General features: G+C 36.7%; 1 protein-coding gene across 3 annotated transcripts in view; it reads left to right on the top strand.

Moving 5' to 3' along the window:
- The first annotated feature begins 733 nt into the window (after positions 1-733).
- The window catches only part of Cd5l (CD5 molecule like), a 42,712-nt gene continuing 17,971 nt past the window's right edge, over positions 734-25,474 (top strand). For 2 of the 3 annotated variants that reach the window (XM_063253460.1, XM_023563708.2), the window contains exon 1: positions 734-767. In XM_063253460.1, coding sequence (XP_063109530.1) covers positions 749-767 — 19 coding nt within the window. In that variant the 5' untranslated portion in view covers positions 734-748. Of the gene's footprint in view, positions 768-10,541; positions 10,702-25,474 lie in introns of those variants that run through there. The other variant, XM_063253461.1, reaches the window with a different exon arrangement.

The raw sequence follows: 25,474 nt of genomic DNA, 5'->3' as shown, positions 1-25,474 counted from the left end.
AAGTAATGGAGCTTCTACCAAAATCCAAAATGATGGAATTTAGAGAACTTCTGGCTACCTGAGTACATAAAGATTCCTGGAGGGTGGTTCACCTGGAGAAGGCATGGTGCTTCTGTGCCCCTCTTTCCATTCCTTGACTCTACATTTCCTCATCTATATTCTTCATAATGTCCTTCTTGTGAAACGAGTAAACTGTTCTCCCGAGTTCCATGAGTTGGATTAATCAAACCCAAGGAGGGAGTTACAGAAACCTTGATTTATAGTCATTGGTAATAAATTTGGTAAAACAATCTATTACTTGTGATTGGTATCTGAAGTGTGTGTGGGGCAGTATTGGGAACTAGCCCTTCAACTTGTGAAGTCTGATGGGAGCTAGACCTTCGGTTTGCAATATCAGAATGAGGTTGAATTACAGGGCACTCAGCTGGTGTCTCTTGGTAGAATTAATGGTTGCTTATTCATGTGAACCAGTGTTGGGAATCCCCACTCCTTTTAGGGTCTTAGAAGTCTGCTGTGTTGATTGTTATGCAAGAGCAGAGAAAAACAAGGCAGACTGCAGTTTCAACACAGTAGCCCTTTGTAGTACCTCAGCACCTAGGATACGGCTTTGGGGGGGGCTGAATGGTTGATAAACAAAGTTTGCATTTGTAACTAAGGGTCGTGCTGCCATAAGCCAGAGACGCTCATAATAAGTCCAGAACAGAAGGTAGAAGAAGACAGTGAGTTGTGAGATGACCCTAAAGCATACATGCTGGCCAACTTGGAAGGTAAGGAATATTGCAGAATATGTGATATTGTAATGTCTCAGTGATGCTTATAATGTCTCTCACTGGGGTGCAGACTTGCTAACAAATCCCGGTCCTCATTACAGTTCTGAAGGTAAGGATGACCTCACATTGATCTTTGTTATGGAAAAGAGCGACATCTGGTGGCACTCACTAAGAAAAGTCTCTGGCAAAATGTCATCCTGAGGGCAGCCATTAAAGTATTTTCTTCAGGACTCTTACTTTTGAAATCTAATGTTTCCAAAAAAAAAAAGAAAAGAGTTGACAGACAAATCTAGGCTGTCAATAAAAATGACAGTAAAGAGTGGCAGAAAGGAGCCATGTGAACTCAGTAAGAACAAGATAGCATCACTGATGAGGATGGAATTTGAAATTGAAGTCATCTGGGTGACCCAGTCTGATTTTGCAAACCTCTTTGAAGGAATTCCAATAATTTCATTGAGTAAAAATTATGAAGGGCAAAAACTAAGGTTTTAAGTATTCAGCATTTCCACTATCCTAGCCTTTTACAGAGAATGCTTTGTTTGAACTGCCTAGTTAGGCTGATTGGTATAATCTAAGTGGAGTATGAGTATGGGTTCTGCAGTGTTTTTTAGGGTGGCTTAGAAATATACAAAAGATTTTTCAGATGCCTGTGGTTTAAATATTTTCAATGTATTGAATAACAACAAAAGAAAAATAAGAAACAGTGCTAAAAATGTAAGGTTATATGAATGAAAATTTAGCAAGTACTTTCAGAGAATTTTTTGTAGTTAGTTAAATTTCCTAGAAAAGTACATTTATAAATTTGATTTCATCAACAAATTGTCTAATAGATATTCTCATGTACTGAATCACAGATCAAAGAAACTGAATTTATAAATAAACTGTTACGTTTTCCTCATGGTGTTCATAAACATTAAAATTCTCTGTACTTTTCTAAAATCATAGTTTTGTTGGAAACATTTCCCCTCAACTCTATAGTGATTTGGTTTATTTAATTGGTGAAGAAAATAGATGATGTACTGCAAATTCCTCTAAATCAGAGAGGAAGATCTTGGTGCTACCACTTGGAATGCTTGCTGCAGTGTACCCTGAGAAGTTTCCTCTCAAAGCTTTGGGACTCTGGTACTGTTATGATACATTTTTCTCCTGATGGTTAGTTGTTGTGTATGACATTGGGCATTTTTATAAATGCAGATCTAAGGTTTATACTCTTACAGAATTTGGCTATTCTATGGAGTTCTTTGTGACACTAAACCAGAAAGGTGGGAACTCATATGCATTATTAGGAAGAGAAAAATGATAAACACAATTGAGAGAAAAAAAAAGCAAATATACGACATGGCTTCAAGATTATCAGAATCCATGGAATATCAGAGAAAAGATACTGTCCTTAAGAGATGGCAAACATGGTAGGGTATTTTGGGCTGTTTAGGTTGTGATGGAACTTTCTTTGTATTTAGAAAATATTTAGAGAATAATGCACAAAATATATATTAAAGGAAAAATATTGAATTTTTTCTCTCAAAAATGTCCCACAAATTTAAAACACTGCTTTATTACATATTTTTAGAATCTCATGACCAAATTATTCAGTAATCCAGTATGCCAGTCTTAAATATTACAAAGATTTAAAGTATTAAAAATATACAATTATTTCTAAGTAAGGAGAGATATATTAATAACATGTGTTTCCTTTACTTCATTATACCAATTCTTATTTTTACCTTCACTGAACAAAATACCCTCTTAATTAAAGAAATAATTTTAGCATTTTGACTTGCTAAGTATTAGAAATTTACTTAATTGCTAGTTACAGAAATAATCAAGTGATGAGTAGTTGAAATAATGATGGCTTAGAAATTTGTTCTTCTTTCACCTAAAAGATCTCTATTTTTACAAAGACTAAATCTTTTCAAACCGGTTCACAAAATCCAGCTGGGACATGCAGGGTCTCAACTTTCAAGGTTCACGTTTTGTCTATGACATCATCTTTCTCCTATACTGCATTGGAAATCTATCTGTTCCAGTGTTCTGGTCTTTGTTTAGTTTTCCATTGTGTCATCCTCAGCACATGTCTTTCATCCTGAAAGTAGTCTCAAGGTTGCTGCTACTCCATTGTCATTAGAGCCAGAAAAAGGGAAGAAGAACTGAAAAGTTTCCAAGTTGAGTCAGCCTAATCCCTTTCCTTTGAGGGGCTTTCCCAGGAGTGCTACCCAACAATTCATATCTGCATACCATTGCTGAGAATGCAGTAATATAGATACATCTATTTGCAAAGAGGTGCAGGGAAATCTGGTCACATTGATGCCTCCAGCTGTCATGAAGTAAGAATGGAAGATTGACCAGGGGACATCCCGTGACCTCTGCCACATCCGGTCGAACACCTTGGTTTCCCATGCTGATGAATTAATGTTGCATATAGACCAAAGGTTTTGTCTGAGCCATCAGTTCTAGAACTATAGATTTCCAGGTTTTTGTTCCCCCTCAGACTGTGAAAAATAAGTCAAATCTTGTTTTACAGGTTCTGCGCCAATAGAGAGCTCAGATCTATGTCCTATAAATGGAATGCTTTTCAGCTTGCACTTTTTGGACTCAAAGTGCACCTTAACAAAATGTCAAGTCTGATTTGAGGCTATGACCATTCTCCGCCAGTTCTCCATTAGACTTCTCTAATACTGAATTGTGTTCAAGTAATTGCACTCTAAATACTCTTCATGTTTAGCTGGCAAGAGCACAGCTCTCGTGGATATTTATGTAGTGTATGGTTGTAACTTTTGGATCTGAAATCACAGCCTGTAGAGGTTGTCAGTGAAGACAGAATAATTGAATGTGCACAAAAACAAGGTATACAGGTCAGCTCTGGAAGGTAGAGAGGCAGGAGAAATAAGGAGATTGGGATAGGAAAGCTAGAGTTGGGCAAGATTTGGACTTGAGAAAAAAGAAACACAAAAGCGATCTGAGGTGAGCAGGAACTAAAATGCATGTCCATTGGTAAGAGAGACCTTTAAAGTGAATTTTAGGGTTTCTGTGTTACAGTAGCCATCACATTTTATCACTCTTTATCACTCTTTGCTATTTCCTCAAGAGTCTGTCTCTAAAGGCCTTCATTACTAATTAATGCTGTTGAGTTGTTTTCTAGCTGGTCATGGTGGGGCATGTCTGTAATTCTAGCGCTTGGTAGGCAGAGGCAGTAGGATTGTTGCAAGTTTGAGACCAGCCTGGGATACAAAGTGAGCTCAAGGCCAGCCTGAATGCATAGTGAGACAAAAAAGGAGTTGCTTTTCTGTATTTTCACAAGGTGCTGCCTTGTCAAAATGTTTTTGATGAAAAAGCAGAGACCCAGATATTGATGTTCAATTGCATTGGAACTGATAACACCAAACATCTGTTCTACTGAACAGAATGAAACTATAGTTGTGTGTGGTGGGCTCTATATAACCTCCAGATAATTTTGAGAAATAAAAATGCTGGTGTCTGCTGTGTGTCTAGAGGTCTGGATTTTGGAAGCGATAAAGGAAAATTGAAAAATTCTATGTCAAACAGCCAAAATAGAGTAGATGTAAACAGATAATACTAGAGATAAAAAGAAAATATTACAATAGATGCCACTGAAATCTAGTGAATCATTAAGGGATTGTTTTTAAACTTAATTTTATTGGTACATTTTAGATGTACATAATGATGACATTCATCATAGGGAGTTTGTACCTGTATGTGATGTATCTTTTTTTTTTGGCTTTTTTCTTTTCATTGGTACCAGGGATCGAACTCATGACTGCCTGCATGCAAGGCAGGCACTTATGACCCTGAGCTAAATCCCCAGCCCCTATGTGATGTATCTTAATACTTCTTTTTATCCCTGTTTCCTTCCTTCCTTTCTACTTCTTTGCCCGTCCTTAGTTACAAAAGTTTTGTCTCCATTTTTCCTTTTATTCTTTTTTCATTTTTCTTTCCTTCCTTCAGTTCCCTTTGCTAGTTCTCTTTCCCACTTGAACATTTCCTTCCTATTTCAAATATCTGTGATACACTTTGATCCTTATTTACGCTTGCAGTTTATCAAACCAGAGAAAACATGCCATGTTTGAACATATGTGTCTGATTTATTTCACTTAAGAGTGTGGGCTCAAGGTATATCCATTTACCTACACATGTCTCAAGTTTGTCCTTCTTTATGGCAGAGCAATACTTCTTTGTGTAACCGAAAACCCAAATCTTCTTTACCCATTCATCCACTGATGAGCATTTGGACTATTTTCAAGATTTAGCTATTACAGCCTGTGCCACTATAAACATGAGTGTGCATATATTGTCATGGTATAATGCTTTTAACTCTTTTGGAAAGATACCAAGAAGGGGAACAGCTAGATGTAATGGAACCCCTGATTTTAGTTTTTTGAGAAATCTCTACACTTCTTTATATAGTGGTTGTGCTAGTCTACACTTTCATCCACAGTGGAGAAGGGATTCTTTTCAGACTACAACCCTCCAGCATTTGTTATTGGTTGATTTCTTGGTAATAGTCATTCTTTCTGGAGTAAGAAGAAATTTCAGCATTGTTTTAATTCACATCTCTTGGATGACTAGTGATGTTGAACATTTTTCATATATTTACTTGGTGTTTATGATTCATCTGAAAAGTGTCTATGCATTTCAGATTTTGATTGGGTCTTTAAATTTGGGGGGGTCTGATTTTTTTGATTTCTTTATATATTCTGTATATTAGTTTTTGTCTTAGGTTGTCTCTTTAATCTGTTGATGTTGATGAAGTTTTTCTGTTTGCTGTACAAATGCCTTTAATAAGATGAAATCCCAGTGCTGATTCTTTGTGGTATTCCCCATGTGATCAGGGTTTGTTTATAAAATCTTTGCCTAAACTTATGTCTTAAGAATTCTACCTATTCTTTCTTTAAGCAGATTTAGTGTTATTGTTTTAATATTTAGATCTTTGATCCATTTTGGTTTTAGTTTAGTTCCTGATGAGAGAGATGGATCTAGTTTCAGTCTTCAGCATGTGGAAAGTCTGTTTCTTCATTACCATTTATTAAAGAGGCTACCTTTTTTCCAGTGAAAGAATTTGGTGCCTTTGTCAAGCATAAAGTGGCTGAATATATTTGGAGTTGTTTCTGCATCTTCTAGTCTGTTCTCTTAATCTTTGGAACTTTTTTGGCTAGCACCATGTTGTTTTTATCATGGTAGCTTTGTAATACAATTTCAAGCCCAAGATTGGGATGACCCTGCCTTATCTTTGTTACCTTTCTTTTACTATTCTATGTCTCTTCTGTTTCCAATGAACTTTAGGATTTTTTTTGACTCTATGAGGCATGCTATTGTATTTTGATTGAGACTGCATTAAATCACTATAACAATTTTGGAAGTATGAATATTTTCACTACATTAGTTCTTCCTACCCAAGAACTAGGACTATCTTTCCATTTTCTGATATCTTCTTTAAAGTCCTTCAGAGCACTATAAATTTCAATGTAAAGTTCTTCAATTTCTTGCTAGATTGGTTCGTAAGTATTTCATTTTTTAAATGCTACTGTGAAAGTTATTGTTTCCCTAATTTCTCTCTTAGTGAGTTTGTTTACTTGTGGTCAGGAATGCTATTGATTTTTGAATGCTGATTTTTAATCCAACTATGCTACTGAATTTGGTTATTAAATTTAGAACTTTTTTGATTGAATTTTTGAGACCTATGTAGAGAATCATGTCATCTGCAAATAATGGTAATTTAACGTCTTCCTTTACTATCCTTATTTGAATTTTTTCTCTTGTCTAATTGCTCTGTTTGCAGAACTATATTGAATAAGAGTAGTTATAGTAGACATCCTTGTCTTGTTCCTGATTTTAGAGTGAAAGCTTTCAGTTTTTGATCATTTAGTATGATGTTGGATTGTCATAGATAGCTTTTACAAATTGAGATAAAGATCATCTAATCCAATTTTCTATAGGGTTTTTTAAAATTATGAATAGGTTCTGGACTTTGTCAAATGTTTTTTCTGCATCAATTGTGATTATCATATTTTTCTGTGCTTGAGTCTGTTAATATATTGTATTACATATAGTGTATTACATTTATTGGTCTGTGTATGTTGAACCATCCCTGCATCACTTGGATGAATCATACTGGTCATAATATGCAATCTTCTTGATGTGTGCTGCATTTTGTTGGCCAGTAAGTTATTGAAGTGTTTTGTGTTTATGTTCATTGGGGAGGTTGGCTTATAGTTTTGTTTTGATTGGATTATTCTTCTCGGAGTTTGGTATCAGGGTAATCGCTTCTAGGGGGGAATTTGAGAGTATTGCTTTCTTTCCAATTTCATTAAAGGATTTGAGAAGTAAAGGCATTTTATCTTCTGTAAATTTCTTATAGAATTCAGCAGTAAATTCATCATGGTTTTCTTTATCGTAGATTTTAATTACATTTTCAATTTCATTGACTGATATTGGTTTATTTAGAATTTTTTATCTTCTTGATTCAACTTTGATATTTCATATATCTCTCAGAACTGTGGATTTCTTCTGTGTTTTACATCTTATTAAGAGTACTAGTTCTTGAAGTAGATATTGATGATTTTCTGGATTTCTGAAGGATCTGCTGTGATTTAATCCTTTTCATTCCTAATTGTATGCATTTGAGTCTTTTCTTTCCATTTGTGGACAAGGTTGGATAGGAGTTTTTCAATTTTATTTAATCTTTCAATGGACCAATTCTTTGATTGATTGATTCTTTGTAATGTTTTGTTAGTTTCAGTGCATTAATTTCTGCTCTGATTTTTATAATTTCCTCCATCATATGAGCTTTGGACTTGACTTGCTCTTTTTTTTCCCAAAAGTTTGAGGTTTAACATTAGGTTGTTTGTTTGAGCTTGTTCTGTTTTGGTGATGTGGGAATTTACTGGTATCAATTTCTCTTGTAGAACTGCTTTCAATGCATTGCAAATTTTTGGTATGTTATATTTTCAGTATCATTTAATTGCAGAAAATCTCTAAATTCTTCTTTAATTTAATCTTTGACCCACTGGTTGTTCAGGATGGTGTTAGTTTAATTTCCATATGTTTATGAAGTTTTTGTGGTTTCTTTTGCCATTGATTTCCAATTTCATTGCACTTTGGATTGATGATATGTAGGGGATAATTTCAATATGTTTGCACTTACTTAAGTACGCTCTATACACTAGTATGTGATATATTTTGGAGATTATTCCATGTACACTTGAGAAGAATGTGTATTGTGATGTGAGGTGGAACACGAGGTAGACATGGGCAAAGTCTACTTTTCAAAAATTTGGTTCAGTTCTGATATTTCTTTGTTGATTTTTTTAATCTAGTTGATGTTTTTTATCTAGTTGATGTTTACAGTAGGATACTGAGGTATTTTACTGTAATTGTGTTAGTGCTTATTTGATTTTTCATGTTTGTTAATATTTGTTTTATACAGTGGAGTGTGCTGGTATTTGGTGCATATGTATTTTGATTATTATCTCTTCCTCTGTTCCATTCACAAGGATGTAGCGATCTTCTTTGTCTCTCTTGATTAGTCTTGGTTTGAAATCCACTTTGTTTCTATCAACTCAGCCTTTCCTCCAAATCAGTCAGTTATGTGGGATGTGGGGGGTGCACAGTGTTCTTGATTCTCAGCCCATGTGCTGGTCAGCTCATGGCTAGGGTGAATTGGCTTGTCTCTATGCCTGGGTCTTGCATGCTTTGTAAACCTAATGGGAAGGGTGAGTTGACTTTTTGCTGTACTCCTTCCAGACCTAGCATGGCTTTTGCTGACTCACAGGAAGGGCAAACTGGCTTGTTTGTTTTCCTGGGTCCCACATGGTTTGTGCAGCTCATGGGAAGGGCAAATTGACTTCTTGTTGTACTTCTGCTGACTCACCAAGAGAGACAAATTTAGTAATACACGGGGAGAGGGGATGGAAGATAAATGACTCAGGATTGGCAGAGACAAAAACACTCCAAGCCAGTCACTATTTATTGGGTGTGTGCAATGATAGGAAGGGCTAGTGGAAGACTCAATGTCATTGATTTAGCCCAGTGGATAATCAAGTAATCTTGGGGTGATTCAAGAGAGTAGAGATGGTTGTATGCTAAGAAGGATCTTGCCCTGGAGTGCTTTTTTAATCTTAGTGGTTTTAGATTAGCCTTAGTGGATGGGAGAAGACAGCCCACTTCTAAAGAATTAATGGGAAATCTCAAAATGGAGATACTCAGTGCCCCAAGCTTCCATTTTTCCTTTAGGAAAGTGTGCAAAACAAGCTTTTGTGACTTTTTGGTCCTCAAACTATTCAATAAAATAGAATGATACATAGATCTTCCAAAATCATACATAGCAATATTCACCTACTACCAAAGCCAGCATTTGTTGAGGGGCAAGAGGGAACCTGAGCTGTGGCCTCCCTTAAGGGACAGCAAAGTTCCAAAAGTCTCTCCTGTTTTTTAGGCACCTGCCACAAGGGGTCCAAGAAAGGACAGGTGATGGCTGCCAAAGGAGTGGAGTCATATAGAAGAAAACCTTCACATCTTTGCTGTCCTGTGGACATCTGACTGGCTATCTGTGCCCTAACAGCACTAAAACTGGCTCGTATTAATTATATTCACCAGTAATGCAGAACTGATGGGATGATGAATGGACAGACAGTCAGACAGACAGACAAAGAAGTTGTTCATTAGAGAAAATGGCTCACAGGATTATCAAAGCCAAAGGGTCTTGCATGGGAACGACAGGCCCTCTGCAAGCTGAAGATCAGGGCATACTGGTCTCTGGCTTAGTCCAAGTCTAAAAGACTCAGAACCAGGGGAGCTGATGATATAATTCTCAGTTTGAATCCAAATGCTTAGGAAAACAGAGAACTATTGATGGAAATCCTGAACTCTGAAGGCTTGGAAGCTTGGAACTCTGATGTCCAAGAGCAGGAGGAGAAGAATGTCTCAGCTCTGGCTGGGGGATCCTTATTTTTTGTTCTATTCAGGCACCCTGGATGTTTCACGGCCACTCTGAAAGTGGCTCTTTTCAAACCCAGTCCACTGACTCACCCACCAATGTTCTCTGGAAATACTTTCTCAGACATATCTAGAAGTAATGCTTTACAAAGCTAGCTATCTTTTTATTCCTTAATTTAATTGAAATGACATCTGTGAAACTCCAATGGCTTGCTGTCCTAGTGTCACTTGTGTGCTACGTCCTGGAATTTCATTCAGTGCTTTTCTGGACCCACATGGGGCCATCCAGAAACAGAGGCATTAAGCACAAAGACCCAGAGTCTGGACTTCAGAAGTAACATGGACAGACCCAGTTCCATTTCCAGCTGTCACTTACTAACCGTGTGACCTTGATCGATGTCCTTTAGCTCTTTTGTGGCATTTTTGTCAAATAGGATTTATATTTCTTTTTGCTGGGATGATCAGTTTTCATTATTGCTCTTTATTACGTAGTAATGAATTTAATCTTGCTTAATCCACATTCATGTTCCCCTTTTTTAATGGGAAATCAGAAGTGACAGCAAAAAAAATTAGTTTTCATGATGATAAAGAGGCACCAAATGCGAAAGGGGCTCACTTTCTAATGTTAACTACTCTTACTTAGTCCTTCAGTGTCCCAAAGCTTATTCTTTGGACATCTCTGATCCTATAACTAGGCTCTGAAAATCCTGTGATTCACAAGCTCTTATTTTGATAATGCCAAAAAAATTGTTCAGGGCAAGGGCATGAGAAGAAAAGAAAGAGGAATTGTTGGGAGATCTGTATTGAGAAGTGTCCCTGAAGTTACTGGACATCATTGCACTGCGCTGCCCTAGTATAAAGGACATTATACTAAGAGTGAAAGGAGAGCTCCCTAAGGAGTCACATGAACTGCTCACTCCTAGTTGTTTCCTATTGGCCTCGAAAATATTATCCTGCAAAACTCCAATCCTTCCTCACCAAGGTTAGTGATTTTCCTTAATCTGTGTGATCAAGAGAGCCATCTCTGTTCTACTCAGCCCTGATTCCTCTTCTTGAGGGTCACATGATTTTCTGCATATCCACTTTGTTATATTCTGTGTTACCTGGGCAAGAACGTGTTTCATTTTTTCAGATCCCTTTCTTTTATTTCTCTTTCCTTTTTCCCTTTCCTTTCTTTCTTTCTTTCTTTCTTTCTTTCTTTCTTTCTTTCTTTCTTTCTTTCTTTCTTTCTTTCCTTCCTTCCTTCCTTCCTTCCTTCCTTCCTTCCTTCCTTCCTTCCTTCTTCTCTTTCTCTTTCTCTCTCTTTTTTAAAAATCAACTGAGACATACCACTTCTTCCTGAAAAGAAGTTGGAAAGAGAATAAACAAGTGATTATTGTCTAATCAAGCACTAGTGTTACAATTTTAAGTGACTGAAAATGTGTTTTGTATAGGATTTTGCTCCCAGATCCAGAAAGGATGCAACTGACAGTCTTAAAACATTATGACATTATGTCTCTTTAGTCTCTACCAATCTAGAACATTTCCACAGCTTTTTTATTTTTTCATGCATCATTGGAATTTTAATTTATTTTTAAATTATCATCATCATTGTCATGTTCTCTCTCTCTCTCTCTCTCTCTCTCTCTCTGTGTGTGTGTGTGTGTGTGTGTGTGTGTGTATATGTTAATAAGGTTTGAATTCAAACATTATATATGCTAGGCAAGCACTTTGCAAACTGCTCTCATTTTCACTTTAGACTGTTATTCCTCTGGCTCCTTTCTCATTTTGGCCTACCTGATGTTGCACAGAGATTCCCAGCAAGAAAAGTACATTAAGCTGAGGCTTATAATGACCACCTGCTCCTCACTGATGGTGTCCATTTTTATTTATCGAGTTGAAGCGCTATCCTGTTTGTCTTTCTGAAGTTTTCCCCTTGCACCTAACAAATAGTTTTTGGGGAGACATATCAAGACATGTTGCACACACAACTTTCACCCTGGCTTTACTCCATCAATGCCTAAACCACTCTTTCCCATGAAGGTAAGAGTGTCCGCATCCCACCTCCAGCACTTTCTGAATATTTGCCACTTGGCATTTCACTTCATTTGTAAGCAGGCATCCTCTTTTCTCTTTTGTATAAACTTTTGTGTCAATCTAACTTAATATCATATATTTTAACCCCCAAAAGACATCTTTCCACTTACATCCACTTTTGTGTGTTCAGGAGTGTTTTAAAGTTTATTTTTATAGACTTTGAACATTTTTTTTTGTTTTATTCCAAATTATCTGATGTCTTAATGCTCTTTAATTTTTTCCTATTCAGTGTTGTCTCCAAACATAGCTATAAAAATAGTTTCCAATATTTGGGATATAGTATTACTGACCTTTGTAGGTACATTTTATATCATATTATGTTCTTGAGTTATTTTTATTATTTATTCTTTAGTGTTTTCTGATATATTATAATGTTATATATCAGTTTATATTTCCTTATGTTCTTATATTTTTTTGTATAATATAATGTTCTGTATATTTGTATAATATAATGTTCTTATATTTTTTGTGCATTTGAAATATATAGGTAATGCCCTCCAACAATGTTAAGCAAGGGGCTTTCTTGCCTTGTTCCTGATATCATTTTGGTTACTTCTAATGTTTGCTCATTAAATAAGATCCTGGGTTTAGATTCAGGTAAATATATCTTTAACATGTTAAGGAAGAGCCTATGAATTCCTATTTTCCCAAGAGATTAAAAAAAAATAACAGTTCCCACAAAGATGCTTTCAACATCTGTGAAAGTAATCATATTTATCTCTTTAATCTTATTTAACATGGCAAATTACATTAACATATTTTGCACTATTAAGCCCTCCTCAAATCCTTGGTATAAGCCACGCCTGATCATAGTGTATTTAGATTACTTATTAATCTTGACTGATCAAACCATTCCTGTGTCCCACATGGTTTCTTTGACCAAGCTTTTTCTAAATTTAGACCTTACTGTGATAGTCATTACGTTAAAAACCTCCTGCTCTGGTTACTCCAGAGTCAGTTGTTAAATGCAGAGGTACAGAGATTTATGAGGAAGATACACACACACACACACACACACACACACACAGAGTGAGAGAGGAGAGAGAGAGAGAGAGAGAGAGAGAGAGAGAGAGAGAGAGAGAGAGCAAGAGCGCGAGCATTTTCTCCAGGTTTGAGAAATGTCATGTCACAGGGCATAGTCATATCCTATAACAACATCTTACCATCTGCAATGAAAGAATTCATTGCAAGTGATCAAATTCATGCTCTGAGGTGTGTATACAATAACATAAATGTGTATGCTGCTTTGAAATGAGAACTTTGCACAGTAGTTTCTAATGTTTTAATTCCAGTGTTTCCTAGCTCAGAAAATGAGTTAGTTAGTTGACCAAATGATTACTTTTCCTTCCAATCCTGTGAGAATCTCATTTTTTCAAGTTCTTCTGTTCATCTATGTGTTTACACCATTCATTTTCCACATAGTGCTGGAGTTGTCACTTTCTTTGTGTTAAGACATTTAGTGCTATTTTAGGGTGTGCCTCAGTCTTTAAAAAGGAGGACAGGCATGGAAGAAAACGATGAAATAATATGAGATGAAGACTATAAATATGTGATGGAGTCCCAGTGTTTCATATGCATTATGAAAAAAAGTAAAGACAGAGTTGAGGTAGAGGCTTTAAAATAAAACAGATTAAGGAAGTGCTCTGTCTTCCTTCATTTCTACTTCTCCCATACATTAAAATGTCTTTTAAACCAGGTATGATGACACATGCCTCTAATCCCAGCACTTAGAGGCTGAGGCAGGAGTATCACCATGAGTTCAAGGCCACCCTTGACTACATAGTGAGTTTAAGGCCAGTCTGAACTACACAGTGAGACTCTGTCTCAAAAAAAAATGCTTAGAATTTTATTCAAGCACCATTCATTTAGTCAATATGTAAGCCTTATTGTTTTGGGTGGGTATAACAGAATGCTTAAGACTAAAGCAAAAGAAGGTGTGAAATAAGATAGAAAAAATTAAAGTAGAAAATTAAATTAAAATTTTAATGCATTAAAAATTAAATTAAGAAACTGATTCTCTATTTTTTGGTCTCTTTTATTACCTTAAAACTCTGGTCAAATCTCTGTTCAGCTCTGCACATAGGCATGCCACTTAAAGAGAATCCATGATAAAAGATTTATTAGTCCTAAATTTACCTCATGTATCTCATTCCCTTTGAAGACTGAAGATACCAAGACAAGAGTGACTAAAGTAATTTTCAGAATTTGCAGAGACATTCAATTGCCAGCTTTTACAATATCCACTTCTGGACCCCTGGATGCCTAGCAGTCTCTATTCATTGTCCTAACCCTACAGTCCCCTCAGGTTCTAGGAAAAGCAGAGCTTTACAGATCATCTCATCATGAGATGACCTCTATCGGGGTCTGTGCTAGATCCCTGGTCTCCCAAATGAGTGTACAGCGTAGATTAAATAAAAAGAGACAAATTGTATGATTTTTAGGGCTCCAGGAGGGTCAAAACTCTTTTATTAAGCTTGAGGCTTCAAGGGTAAAGACAAAGGATTCTCTGGATCATTCCACTTATATTAGGATCAAGGACAAAGGGTGAAGAGACTGAGGAAAGCGCAGGCAATGAGCAGGACCTTGGGAGTCAATTCAGAGACATCTCCAAGTCATGAATCAAGTTAATTTAGTAGCACTGTCTTATGATGATGACATCATAGAAGTGAGACTGTAGGAGTAATCTTTGCAGCTGCAGTCTCTACCTTGTTAATTGGGGTTGGAATCAGAGTGTCCGCAGCTGGGGCCTTATCTTACCCTTTGAGATATCTCTGCCTCATAGGCCACTACAGGCCTCAGCCAGGTCCAGTGATTCATAGAGGTTCACTTACTATGAATCAGCTCCCGTCACCAAGCAAGGGGCCTAGGCCTAGGACAGATTCACAGATAAACATATAAAGCCAATTAGTAAAATTTAAATCCTGCTCAGAGCTGCTTCATAGTGGTCTCTAACAGACCTCCTCCAAGTGGAACCATTGCTCCACAGTGAGAACCAAGGCTGCTCCCTTCTAACAAAGAACAATTTCCTAGGTGCCAAATTGCCCCCTCGAACCATAAGGATTCCTCAGATCTACAAACCCAGAACTGAGTCAAATTTTCATGGACCCTGGCCCAGCCCCGCTGACACATAAAAGCTGGCCTTATTCTTATGTGAGCAGGCCAGTCAGAACTTGAGCAGAGTGAGCCTCTTCAGATATTCAAGCTAGAGTCTCTCCCCACTTGCCACCACTTTCTAACTTTGCCTAATGAATCTGCCTATGCCTCACACTGATGCCTCCTGAGGATCTTTTCCCATGGCAAGAGTGGAAAATTTACTTGGTGGGAGAAATTGAGGTATGCACCTCCTTTTTGGGGGTACTACTCTGGTGTCTTAGTCACTTTCTTACCATTGGAATAAAGTACCCAACAGCCACCTACTTGTTTTGGGTTATGTGTTTTTTAAGAGGTTTCAGCCTAGGTTGGCTCAAGATGGAAACAGCTTGGTAGAAGCTGCTCATGTTGTCATGGCCTGGAAGCAGAGAGAAAAGGCAGAGGAGAGGAGACAGGGAGAAAGATACATTCTTCCAGGTCACATCACCAATGCTTTGCCTCCAACCAGGCCCCACTTCCTAACAGCAAGTCAGAAATAAGTTCCCAAAGCCCCTCCTTTGAACCCCTGAGGCTTTTGGGGGACATTCTCCATCTAAAGCATAGTATGTGGTTGTCCTATTGACAAACTCATGGTTCAAGAGTGGGCAGCTACAGCTGGTGAGGGCTTCAAGCTGTGTCAAACAGAAAGATAGCATCGCGGAGCAGGGGACATGTGGGAGTGACAAGCAGGCACACAAGGAAGGGAGGAGGGAACAAAAAGATGGTATGCTTTATAACAACCTCTTCTAGAGAGAACTGATCCATTCCAGGGAAAACTAATCCAGTTTCATAGAAGAACACTAATTCCTCTTAGAGGTCTCATCAAAATCCCTACTCCCACTTGAACGCGGTACATTGGCAGCCAAATTTCGCCATGGCTTGACAGGGCCAGACTACATCTCAATCCTAGCAATGTATTTGCTGGTTATAAACTTAAGTCAGTCATTACGACAACAGGACATGCATGCATGAATCCCAACTCTTTTGTCGAAATAAACAGACTTTAGAGAAAGGCAGAATCCTGGTAATGCTACAATGACAGGAGAAAAAGTATTTATTGGTAGTCCCCTTAGAACTTTTTGGGCAAGTAAAAAATTCACCCTTCCTTAATATTCTTGAAAAACAATGTATTAATTAAATGCATATTAACCTGGCATATCAGTTACTTATTCTTATAGGACCAACCACTTTGAAACCTCTACTATTTATTTAATCTCACAACAGCCAGTGTTTATGTACTTATAATCTTATAGGTCAGTGATTTGGGCCAGGCTTAATTGGACAGGTGTAGTCTCAGCTGGGCTTATTTATGTGCCTGTGGTCGGCTGTGGGATAATTAGGCATCTCTGCTTCCAGTGGCTTGGCTAGTTATCATCCATATCTCTTGTGTCACCAAACAGCTCAGGCCTGTTCCCACTGCAACAGAGTTCCCTGGAGCAGCCCTGAATGTGCAAGCACTTTTCAAGACTGCTTGAAATATGTTTGGTGCCCTCCCATTAGGCAAAGCTAGTAATGAGACAGCTCAGATTCTAGGGGTAGAGAAAACTCCATATCACAAAGGAAGAAGCTATACAGATAATTTAGATAGGATATTTGTGGCCATTTTTGCAGTCTACCACAAGTGACCATTAAAATGGGTGAAAAGTGTGTGTACTATGCATTCTATTTAATTTGTTATCTATCTATGTACGTATGTATCTATCTATCTATCTACCTACCTATTATCTACTTACCTATTACCTATCTGTCCATTCACCCACCTACTGATATAGGGGAGTGAAACTCCCAACCTACTATATATCTAGTATGAGTTTGTGTTCTCTAAAATCAAAGAACGAATTTTAGAAACAATGGCGGTTAAGAGCAGATTATACTTATTGGGAGAAAGAAAGCTTTTGTCTGAGGGACAGAAGGAGTCCTGAGTGGGTTGCCAAAGACTATTTTCTAGGGACTTTTATAGAGTAAAAGTATGTGATAAGACAGATTCAAGGTGGGGAAAATGGGGAACTTGCAAGACAGATGGGCATAAGGTGGGACAGAACTATGGTTAACCAATAAGATTAGTAGTTTAGGTAAAATTGATTAAATCAGGGACAAGTGAAGAAGTGAGTCAAAATGGGCATTCTTTAAAGCACTGACTCTTCTTGTAGGGGCTTGTGATGGTGACACCTGGCTTCCTCAGGGTGATAGAGAACTATTTAGAATATCAGTCCTTAGGGTATGGGTGCATTTGTTTGATCTTTTGTCTTGAGGCCTGACCCACAGCAGGTGTCTGTCTCCTCCATAGTTGCAAGGTATCTGGGCTTCTGCACTGGCTCCTTTGAGCACCTAGCCCCGTCTCACTTCCTATGATATTTCTAACTGACTTAGCTGCCTATAACACTACCAATCATCTATGTAACTACCTGAGTTCAGGTGAGGGTTAGTTCTATTACATTATAAGGGAGAACATTAGGAACATTACATTATAAGAGAGAAAATATCCCGAGTACTTATTTGGCCATTTTTCTGTGGGTAGAAGTGATATAATTTCCTTCTTTGAAATGTAGTTAATAAAATCTACTTTTCTCATATAAAATGTTAACTATGATTTTACTGTGCATAGAATTGAGGTTTTAGCAGATTTAGGAAAATAAGTTTCTGACCTAATGTACAACAAAATAAGTCACCGACCATTTGTATCGAAATGCTAAGAGATTGGAAGACTGCTTTCCCTGCCCTCCCATAACATCTAGCATTTAAGAGGAGGCCAAGAATTTGTTTGTTTGCTTTTGCTACTGGGGATCAAACTCAGGACCTCATGCTTGCCAGGCAGGCTCTTACGCCACTGAGCTAAATCCCAGCCCTAAGCATTTGTTAAGATAGATTAGCAGTGAAGATTTATTTTTAAGAGAGGCTTTTGTGTGTTATATTTCTTCTACTCTTCACCCTTAAACCAAATAATAGAGGGTGTAGGAAAATTCGTATAAAGATGAACACATTCTTATCGGATATGTGAAGCCCTCAGTACTGGTATACGACTTACATTTTAAAATGTCTAAAAATGAGCAACTGACTGGAGCTCCCTGTAAAAAGAGTATGAAGAGACAGAGTAGCATCAGAAGTAACTGGTACATTCCAAGATTGATAGGAAAGGTGCATGTTTCCTGTATTTCACTGTGAACCAGATGGGTCATTTTGAAGGTTGTGTTGTCTACAAAGACATATAGAGGATGAAGTGACTTCAGCAGAGGTCTTATCACCTGCTCTTATCTGTATTATTTCTTTTATTCTATTTTGAATTTACCTGAACTTTTGCTAGATTAAAATCTAAGTTTAGATAATGAATTACAGATTTCTTTTCTGCTTATCAGCATTTAAAACTGTGAAATTTCTTTTTAGTTCTATATGTGACATTTTAAAATTCTAACTTATTTTGACTCTAATTCCTTAAGTCATAGCTTACTAAGATGCATCATCTTAATTTCTAAATGTAGGAGACAATTTGAGTGACTCCCCTTGAATGCAGAACAATTGCTGTCACTTTGGTTATATTGAGACTTATTTTCATATACTGATATGTACAGAGCTGATTGTGATATTTCCTTCTGTCTTCAATTGGCTCTAAACATTGCAAATAAATCTAGACAGGTACTGTTATGTAATCTCTAAAGCTAGCAGACAACCTTCTGTTTCCTTAAGGAGTGCTCTCTGTAAAAGACAGGAGCACAGCGGGATGGTAGAGTCAGTCAGCTCCAGGAATGTGAACTGGATATGAACCTTGAGATAAAGAGGCTATTTGTCTCCAGGGCACAAAGTTTACATGTTAGAAACTAAAGCAACAGCCTCTAAAAACAATTCAATTGCTATCTTAATTATATTATGCAGATTGATCCTTCTACACACCATTCTCCCTGCATTCTGCAAAGTTGTTTTTCTCCCTACGTGGCCAGCCAGCTCAAATAAGTCATGTAATTCCCATCATTCTCACTGTCACTCATCCTCAAGCCATTCCCTTCTTCACAAGATAATAAATTCTGAGAGGGGCCTTGGATCAGGCCCTTTGTCCCTAAATCCTCATGGGGATTGGCTTCCCATAACTTTGAGTATATCTTGGTGTCTTTACTCTCATTGTGGGTCACATTTGAGGTGGAGATTGGAATTAACTTGCCAGGATTCTAATAACATTTCAATGGGATTACAAGCATAAGTTTTTGGATTGTGAGGAAGACTGGAAAAGGGGTTGTAACACTTGGATTACCATATGTAATATTTGGGATTACAATATCTAAGTTTTGTGTGATTTTTGTTTATCTTTTATTCTTGATTTCTAATTTAATTCTTTTATGATTGGAGAATCATACTTATATATTTGAAATCCTTTGATACTCACAGGCCATACACTGATTGTGATTTGAATATATTCTATATGCTTGGAAAAATTTCCGCCTTTCTGACTTTGGTATTACCTAAATACCTATTCAGTCAAATTAATTGATTGTGTTGATCACATTATATCCTTACTGATTACTTTATCCTGCTTTGTACAAGAAGTCACTAATTCTATGGAGTGGGAGGAAGGAAGATGATCCAACAGAGGGAAGACCAATTATTTAGGTTTATTTAGGAATGAAATATATAGGCAGACTTCTGCCCAATCACTTCATTAGAAATACCAGTTAACTGGATCCCACCTGTGGGCACAGGTTAACTTCTTAGCCAAGAGATTCTTCAAATTCCACACACCATCCTGCCTGCTAGGGAAGTCTACCAGCAGTCATTCTCAGAGCACATAAGCAAAGTTTGAGACAACACCCTTCCTCTGCTCTATTGCATGCCTGTCTCACTAGAGTAGGTGCTTATTCAGATTAGACCCTTACCACACTTTTCAATTACCACATCTTCACTAAGTGTGGTTACTTAGTAGGTGCTCAATAAATGCCACATGAATTCATGAAACTCTGGCTATTTTACTGGTTTTAGCTATAACTTGTTTAAACTACTTTCCAAAGGAATTACTCTCAGCTTCTACAGGTATGGAGAGCAACTGGATGGTTTGGACAGGCTTGCAGACATAGGCAGATCGTAAGAAAACTGTAATGCTTTGAAGCAATCACATCCAGTTAGGAGTGCTGGAACTGCAAGACTCAAGAGATGTACAGGGAACACTCTGTAGGAACTAGGCCCTTCTTTCCCTCATTTGCAGTAGGGGTAGCCTCAGTTAGTATATACTACAGTACTGTTTGTACCCTGTGTATTTCTTTGGTGGGTTGGGGTGGGATGACATACACATTATATATAGATCTGCAGTGCATGTCAGGATAGTGCTATATAGATGATCTAGGAACAGGGACAAGGTAATGTCAGGCAGCAGCCTTGTCTGGGTAGGTCAGCAGTTGAGCTTCCCTGTTCAAAGAAAAACAAGCAAGCAAATAAACAAACAAACAAATTTATAGCATCCTATCAACTATGGAAGAATTAAAGTTGCTTTAAAATATATACGTATTTTTCTTCAATTGTGAAACATTTTAAATAATTTTTATTTTATTTAGTAACAGGTTACCTATTTACAGGTTTCCAAATTCAAAATATATAATATGGCATAAAGTTCTAAATTCAGCTATTTAGTTTCTATCCTGGGAAGCCTCCTCTCTTACAAATTGCTTAGATACTGTTTCACAATATTATGTATAAATATATTTATGTATAAACAGAGTGCTAAGTTCATATATGTTTACTTCTTTTGTTTTTAAGCAAATGGTACCATATCATATTGTATATTGTTTTCTGTAAATAATAGGTCTTAGTGATCATTCTGTGTCAATACATACAGACTTCATTCATTGTGAGAGCTGAATACTATTCCCCTGCATGGGTATAACATAATTTATCTAATCCTCTTTGTGATGAACATAAAGAGTGTTTCTAATTGTTACCAATTTCAAACAATGAAGTAGTGAATTAATTTGATTATTTGCTGTGCAGCCTGTGAGATCCACTAGGGAAGGAATGTTTATCTGTTACTCATTAGTGTATCCCTAGTGCCCATAAAAATGCCTGCTGCATAGTAAATGACCAGTAGATAACTGTAGAATTAACCTATTACTACACACACACACACACACACACACACACACACACACACACACGTATACATACACACACACACATAGAAGTATTTGACCAGTTATATCATAAAACACATGCATCACACCAAGAAATTTCTTTGTATTTCCTCTTATCTACTATACATTCACAACCCTGGTACATTTTCTTTTTTACTTTTTCTATTATAAATTAATTTTTCCTGACATTTGATATCATATAGATTGAATCACAAAGTACTTTCCTTTTTGTTTTGTTGCGTTTCACTCAGTATAATGCCTGTGAGTGCCATCTCTGTTTTTGCATGTGTCATTTATGGTTTTTAAATTGCTGAGTACTTCATCACTTCGTGAATGTATTACATCTTACTTATACTCTAATGAACATTTGGATAGTGTCTAGTTTGTGGCTACTATGAATAAGATAAGTTTAAATATTATTATACAAGTATTGCTGGATAAACATATTTTTATTTATCTGGGATATTTAGGACAGGGATTTCTAGGTCACAGAGTTGAAGCAGGTTTAGTTTTAGAAATCCTGAACGATCCTTGAAAGTGACCGCACCATTTTATACTATTCAGTAGAAATCTTTGAAAGTCTTCCAGTTGCCTTCTATCCGTATGAACACTTTTTTTAGTGCTAGAGTTCACACTCAGGGATTCATACGTACTACATATTTAAGTGCTCTACCACTACATCCCAGCTTTGAATATTGTCAGTTTTTTTTTAGTTAAAAGCATTCTATTGGATATGATATTTATTAAGTTGAGGCTTGAATTTACATTTCCCTTATGACTAATGTTGTTAAGTGTTGTCAGTTTTCTTATAGGCTGTCAAGTATCTTCTTTTGTGAAGTGCCTGTTGAAAAATTTTTTCCATTTTTAACTGGATTGCTTATCTCTTACTTCATTTTGTAGGAATTCTTTGTATAGTGTTGTCTAAAAGCAAATCTTTTTTCCTAGTAAGATATTCTTTTCTGGTTTACTATTTGCTAAGTTTTGCCTTTTTACAAGGAAAAGAATTTAATTTTAGTAAAGTCTAATTTTTCAAGTTGTTAATTATTAGGCTTTTTTTCCCCCTAAGAACTTTCTGTTTATGTTTAGGTCACTAAGATATTTTCTGATGTTTTCTTCTAGAAGTTTTATGGCACTCTGTTTCGTGTTTAGGTCTGTGATCCATCTCGATGATGATGATGATGATTATATTAATGGTAGAAAAAAACTTAGGTTTATATTGTCCATGCAGATGCACAGTTGATCTGGTACTATTTGTTAAGAAGACCTTCCTGTCTTTGTTGCATTGAGCAGACACTTCATTTTAAGAAATATCACCCGACTATATATGTGTAGCTCTATTTCTAAACTCTTTATTGTGTTCCATTAATCTATTTGTTCATCCTATGCTGCTACCACACTGTATTTATTACTGTAGTAGTCTTAAGATCAGAGAGTTGGTGAACTGCTATATTTTTCTTTTTTCAGAGTTGTGTCAGATATTCTAGACCTTGGCAATTTACATAAATTTTAGAATTAGCTATTTTAAATGGTTAGAAAATTATACTGGAGTCTCACTAAGGACTAAGTTGAATCTATGGATAATTTATAGGGAGGATGAACAGCTTTAACATTGTTGAGTATATGCACCATGAGTATGCTCTAACTCTCCATTTATTAAGATATTTAATTTCTCTGGGTGATGCTTTGTAACTTCCAGTTAAAGACTTTCTTATATATTTCATTATATTGTTTCTTAGACATTTGATCTATTTTTTTAAGTGGTATTAATATAAATAGTGTTGTTTGGAAATTTTATTTCTTTTATTTTTCCTAATATATTGAGATCCACCTGACTTTGTAGTTTGATCTTGAGTCTTCAAGCCTTGACAAAGTTTTAGTTTTAGAAGATTTTTGCACAGACTTTCTAGGAGCATAATTATGTTGTTTTCAGACAATAGTATTTTTTTTTTCAATTTTTATGTCTTTCATCATTTTTTGTTATATTGTACTGGCTAGTTTAGGTGATAAATGTAGAATGTAGACAGTGAGGGTAGAGTTCTTTTATTGCTTCCTGATCCTTGTATTTTGTTAACTGACATCATCATCCTTTATCCGCTTAGGTAATTTTTTTCATTTACAGTTTATGGAGAGTTTTCTGTTTTATTTCAAATCATGACTATAGATTGAATGGAGCTAGCAAGAGGATTCTACTCTGTGGGCTTTGTTTCCCTACAATTCATTGGAATAAAGAATATTTATGTTCCACGAACCACATATAGGCTGCCTTTGTGAAAGGCCTTTTACTGGTAGGGACAAGCGAACAGATCTTAGCAGAAGAAACTACATACGTTTTATCTGTTTAACATATCAGATACTTTTCAAGTGGGAAAAGATGGGGTCCAAAGAGATAGTCTTACTGTCCAACCTGGAACAGTAAAGTACCACTTCCATATAATAGTAGCTAATATTTGATTTAATGTCTTAGAGAAATCAGTATACATGTAATAATGTAACACACAAACAAGACTGTCAAAAGTGGAAATCTATACCAGTGCTCTCTAACCCAGTTCCTATCCCCTTCAGATTAGAATGTGGTTATTCATTATATCGGGCAACTAATTAAAAAGAGGCAGACACACTCACACTTAGAATTGTATGCTGTGTGTTAGTATAAGAGTGTCAGTACCACAATGTGGTGGAAAGAATCAGGATCCAGGGCTTCAAAAGCAGTTATGAAACTACCTCACTGTTTGATCTCTTCCTAATCATTACATGTTACTTGACCTCTCTTCTACTTGAAGAGAAAGGATCTAAATTAGATTAACAGTAGTCATTAATAAATTATTGAAAGCTAGAAGCCACCATCACGTCCACCACCACCAAAAAGGTGAAAAATGGTCATAAATGAAACATGGAGATGGTGCTTTGCCTCAAAAACAATCTCTCTTACTCTTCCCTTTTTTGCCCTTCTAAATACTAATAGTACTGTTATTTAAAGCTGAACACCAATCTTCATATGGAGAGATAAAGCTCAGAACAAACTGTTTGCTGACTTTCTTTTAGTTCCAGTATTCTGAATATATGTAAGACTCTTTTCCTTTAACCTGTTGGAAGGCTTGATGTCTCATTAAGGTCTGTCGATCACTTCTGGAACTTTGTTTATCTTGTAGAAGTACAATCATTTTCACTATGAGGAAATGGGTTAAACATCCCTGATCCAAAAATCTGGAATATTTTAAAACCTAAAGCTGAAGACTGACATAATTCCCCAAGTGGAAAATTGCACACCTGACCTCAGGTGGTCAGTTGCAGTCAAAATGCAGAGACACTTAAAGTATTATATAAAATTACTTTCAGGCAATTTGTATAAATTATCTATGAAACATAAATGTATTTTTATTTATATTTCCCCCGAAATATCTTACTATGCACGAAATCCTAGCAAACCCAAACTCTGACACTGCTCTGGTTCCAATCATTTTGACTAAGGCCCACTCACCTTGCATCATGAAGTTCAATGAGTTAATTCATGCAGAACTCTTAGAACAGTGTCTGATGTCTATTAATGACTCAGCAAATATTTGGTGTTTCTATTGCTTTTTGTTTTACTGTGATGGAATTTATTGATCAAGTTAGAGTTGTTCTAGATTTAGCACACAGTAGGAAAGGAGCCAAGGAGGAAATTTAGTGAATTAGGAAGGGCTTAGTTCTTTTTTTTTTTTTTTTTTTTTTTGTCTTTTTCGTTTTTATCGGTACCGGGGATCGAACTCACGACCGCCTGCTTGCAAGGCAGGTGCTTATGCCGCTGAGCTAAACCCCCAGGAAGGGCTTAGTTCTTGAAGACATAGAATTCTCTATGTGACAGTCAAAGTTGGATTCTGCCCTGGTTATATCTCCTACATTGCTGTGTTTCAGTCTAAATGAAACCGAGACCTCAAGTGGACTTTCGCATCTCTAGCCATTGTCTTCAGAGAGCCTCTAAGGTCAGACAGGCCTTGGTCATATGTGAAGTCCGTGTGGCCTGTTACTCACTCTAGGGCAGGCAGCAGAGAGCCCTAGTAATGTTCTCCATACAAATGGAGAAAAGAATGGGCCCAGTTGCTCTCAGCATCACAAAAGCATAAATGCTCTTTCCTTTGTATCTATAATTCAAATCATCTTACCCTAGTAGGATGAAAGTGTTTCTATTTTGGGAGGACATAGATTTTCCCCAAGATTTCCTTAGTAGTTACTTGCTTTGTTTAATTGAAGCCTTAGAATCCTAAGTGTGGTGGTTAATTGGTTAATTATTAATTTAAATGGGAACACCCAGTTGAATTGAGTCAGCATGGTTCTGGGTATGAAAGATCCACCTTAGGGAGGACTGTTGAAGAAATGGTATAAAAAGGAGAAAAAGAAGGAAGGATTTCAGCTGATCTTCCTTGAAGGAGCTTCATTGTGGCTGATTTTCTTTGGAGGTGTTTTGGC

The sequence above is a fragment of the Cavia porcellus genome, unplaced genomic scaffold (genome assembly GCF_034190915.1).
Source record: "Cavia porcellus strain 051 isolate PalLab524CR breed Dunkin Hartley unplaced genomic scaffold, mCavPor4.1 scaffold_7, whole genome shotgun sequence".
NCBI lineage: Eukaryota > Metazoa > Chordata > Mammalia > Rodentia > Caviidae > Cavia > Cavia porcellus.
The sequence above is the reverse complement of the archived record's forward strand: the minus strand, read 5'-3'. Positions and strand labels throughout refer to the sequence as shown.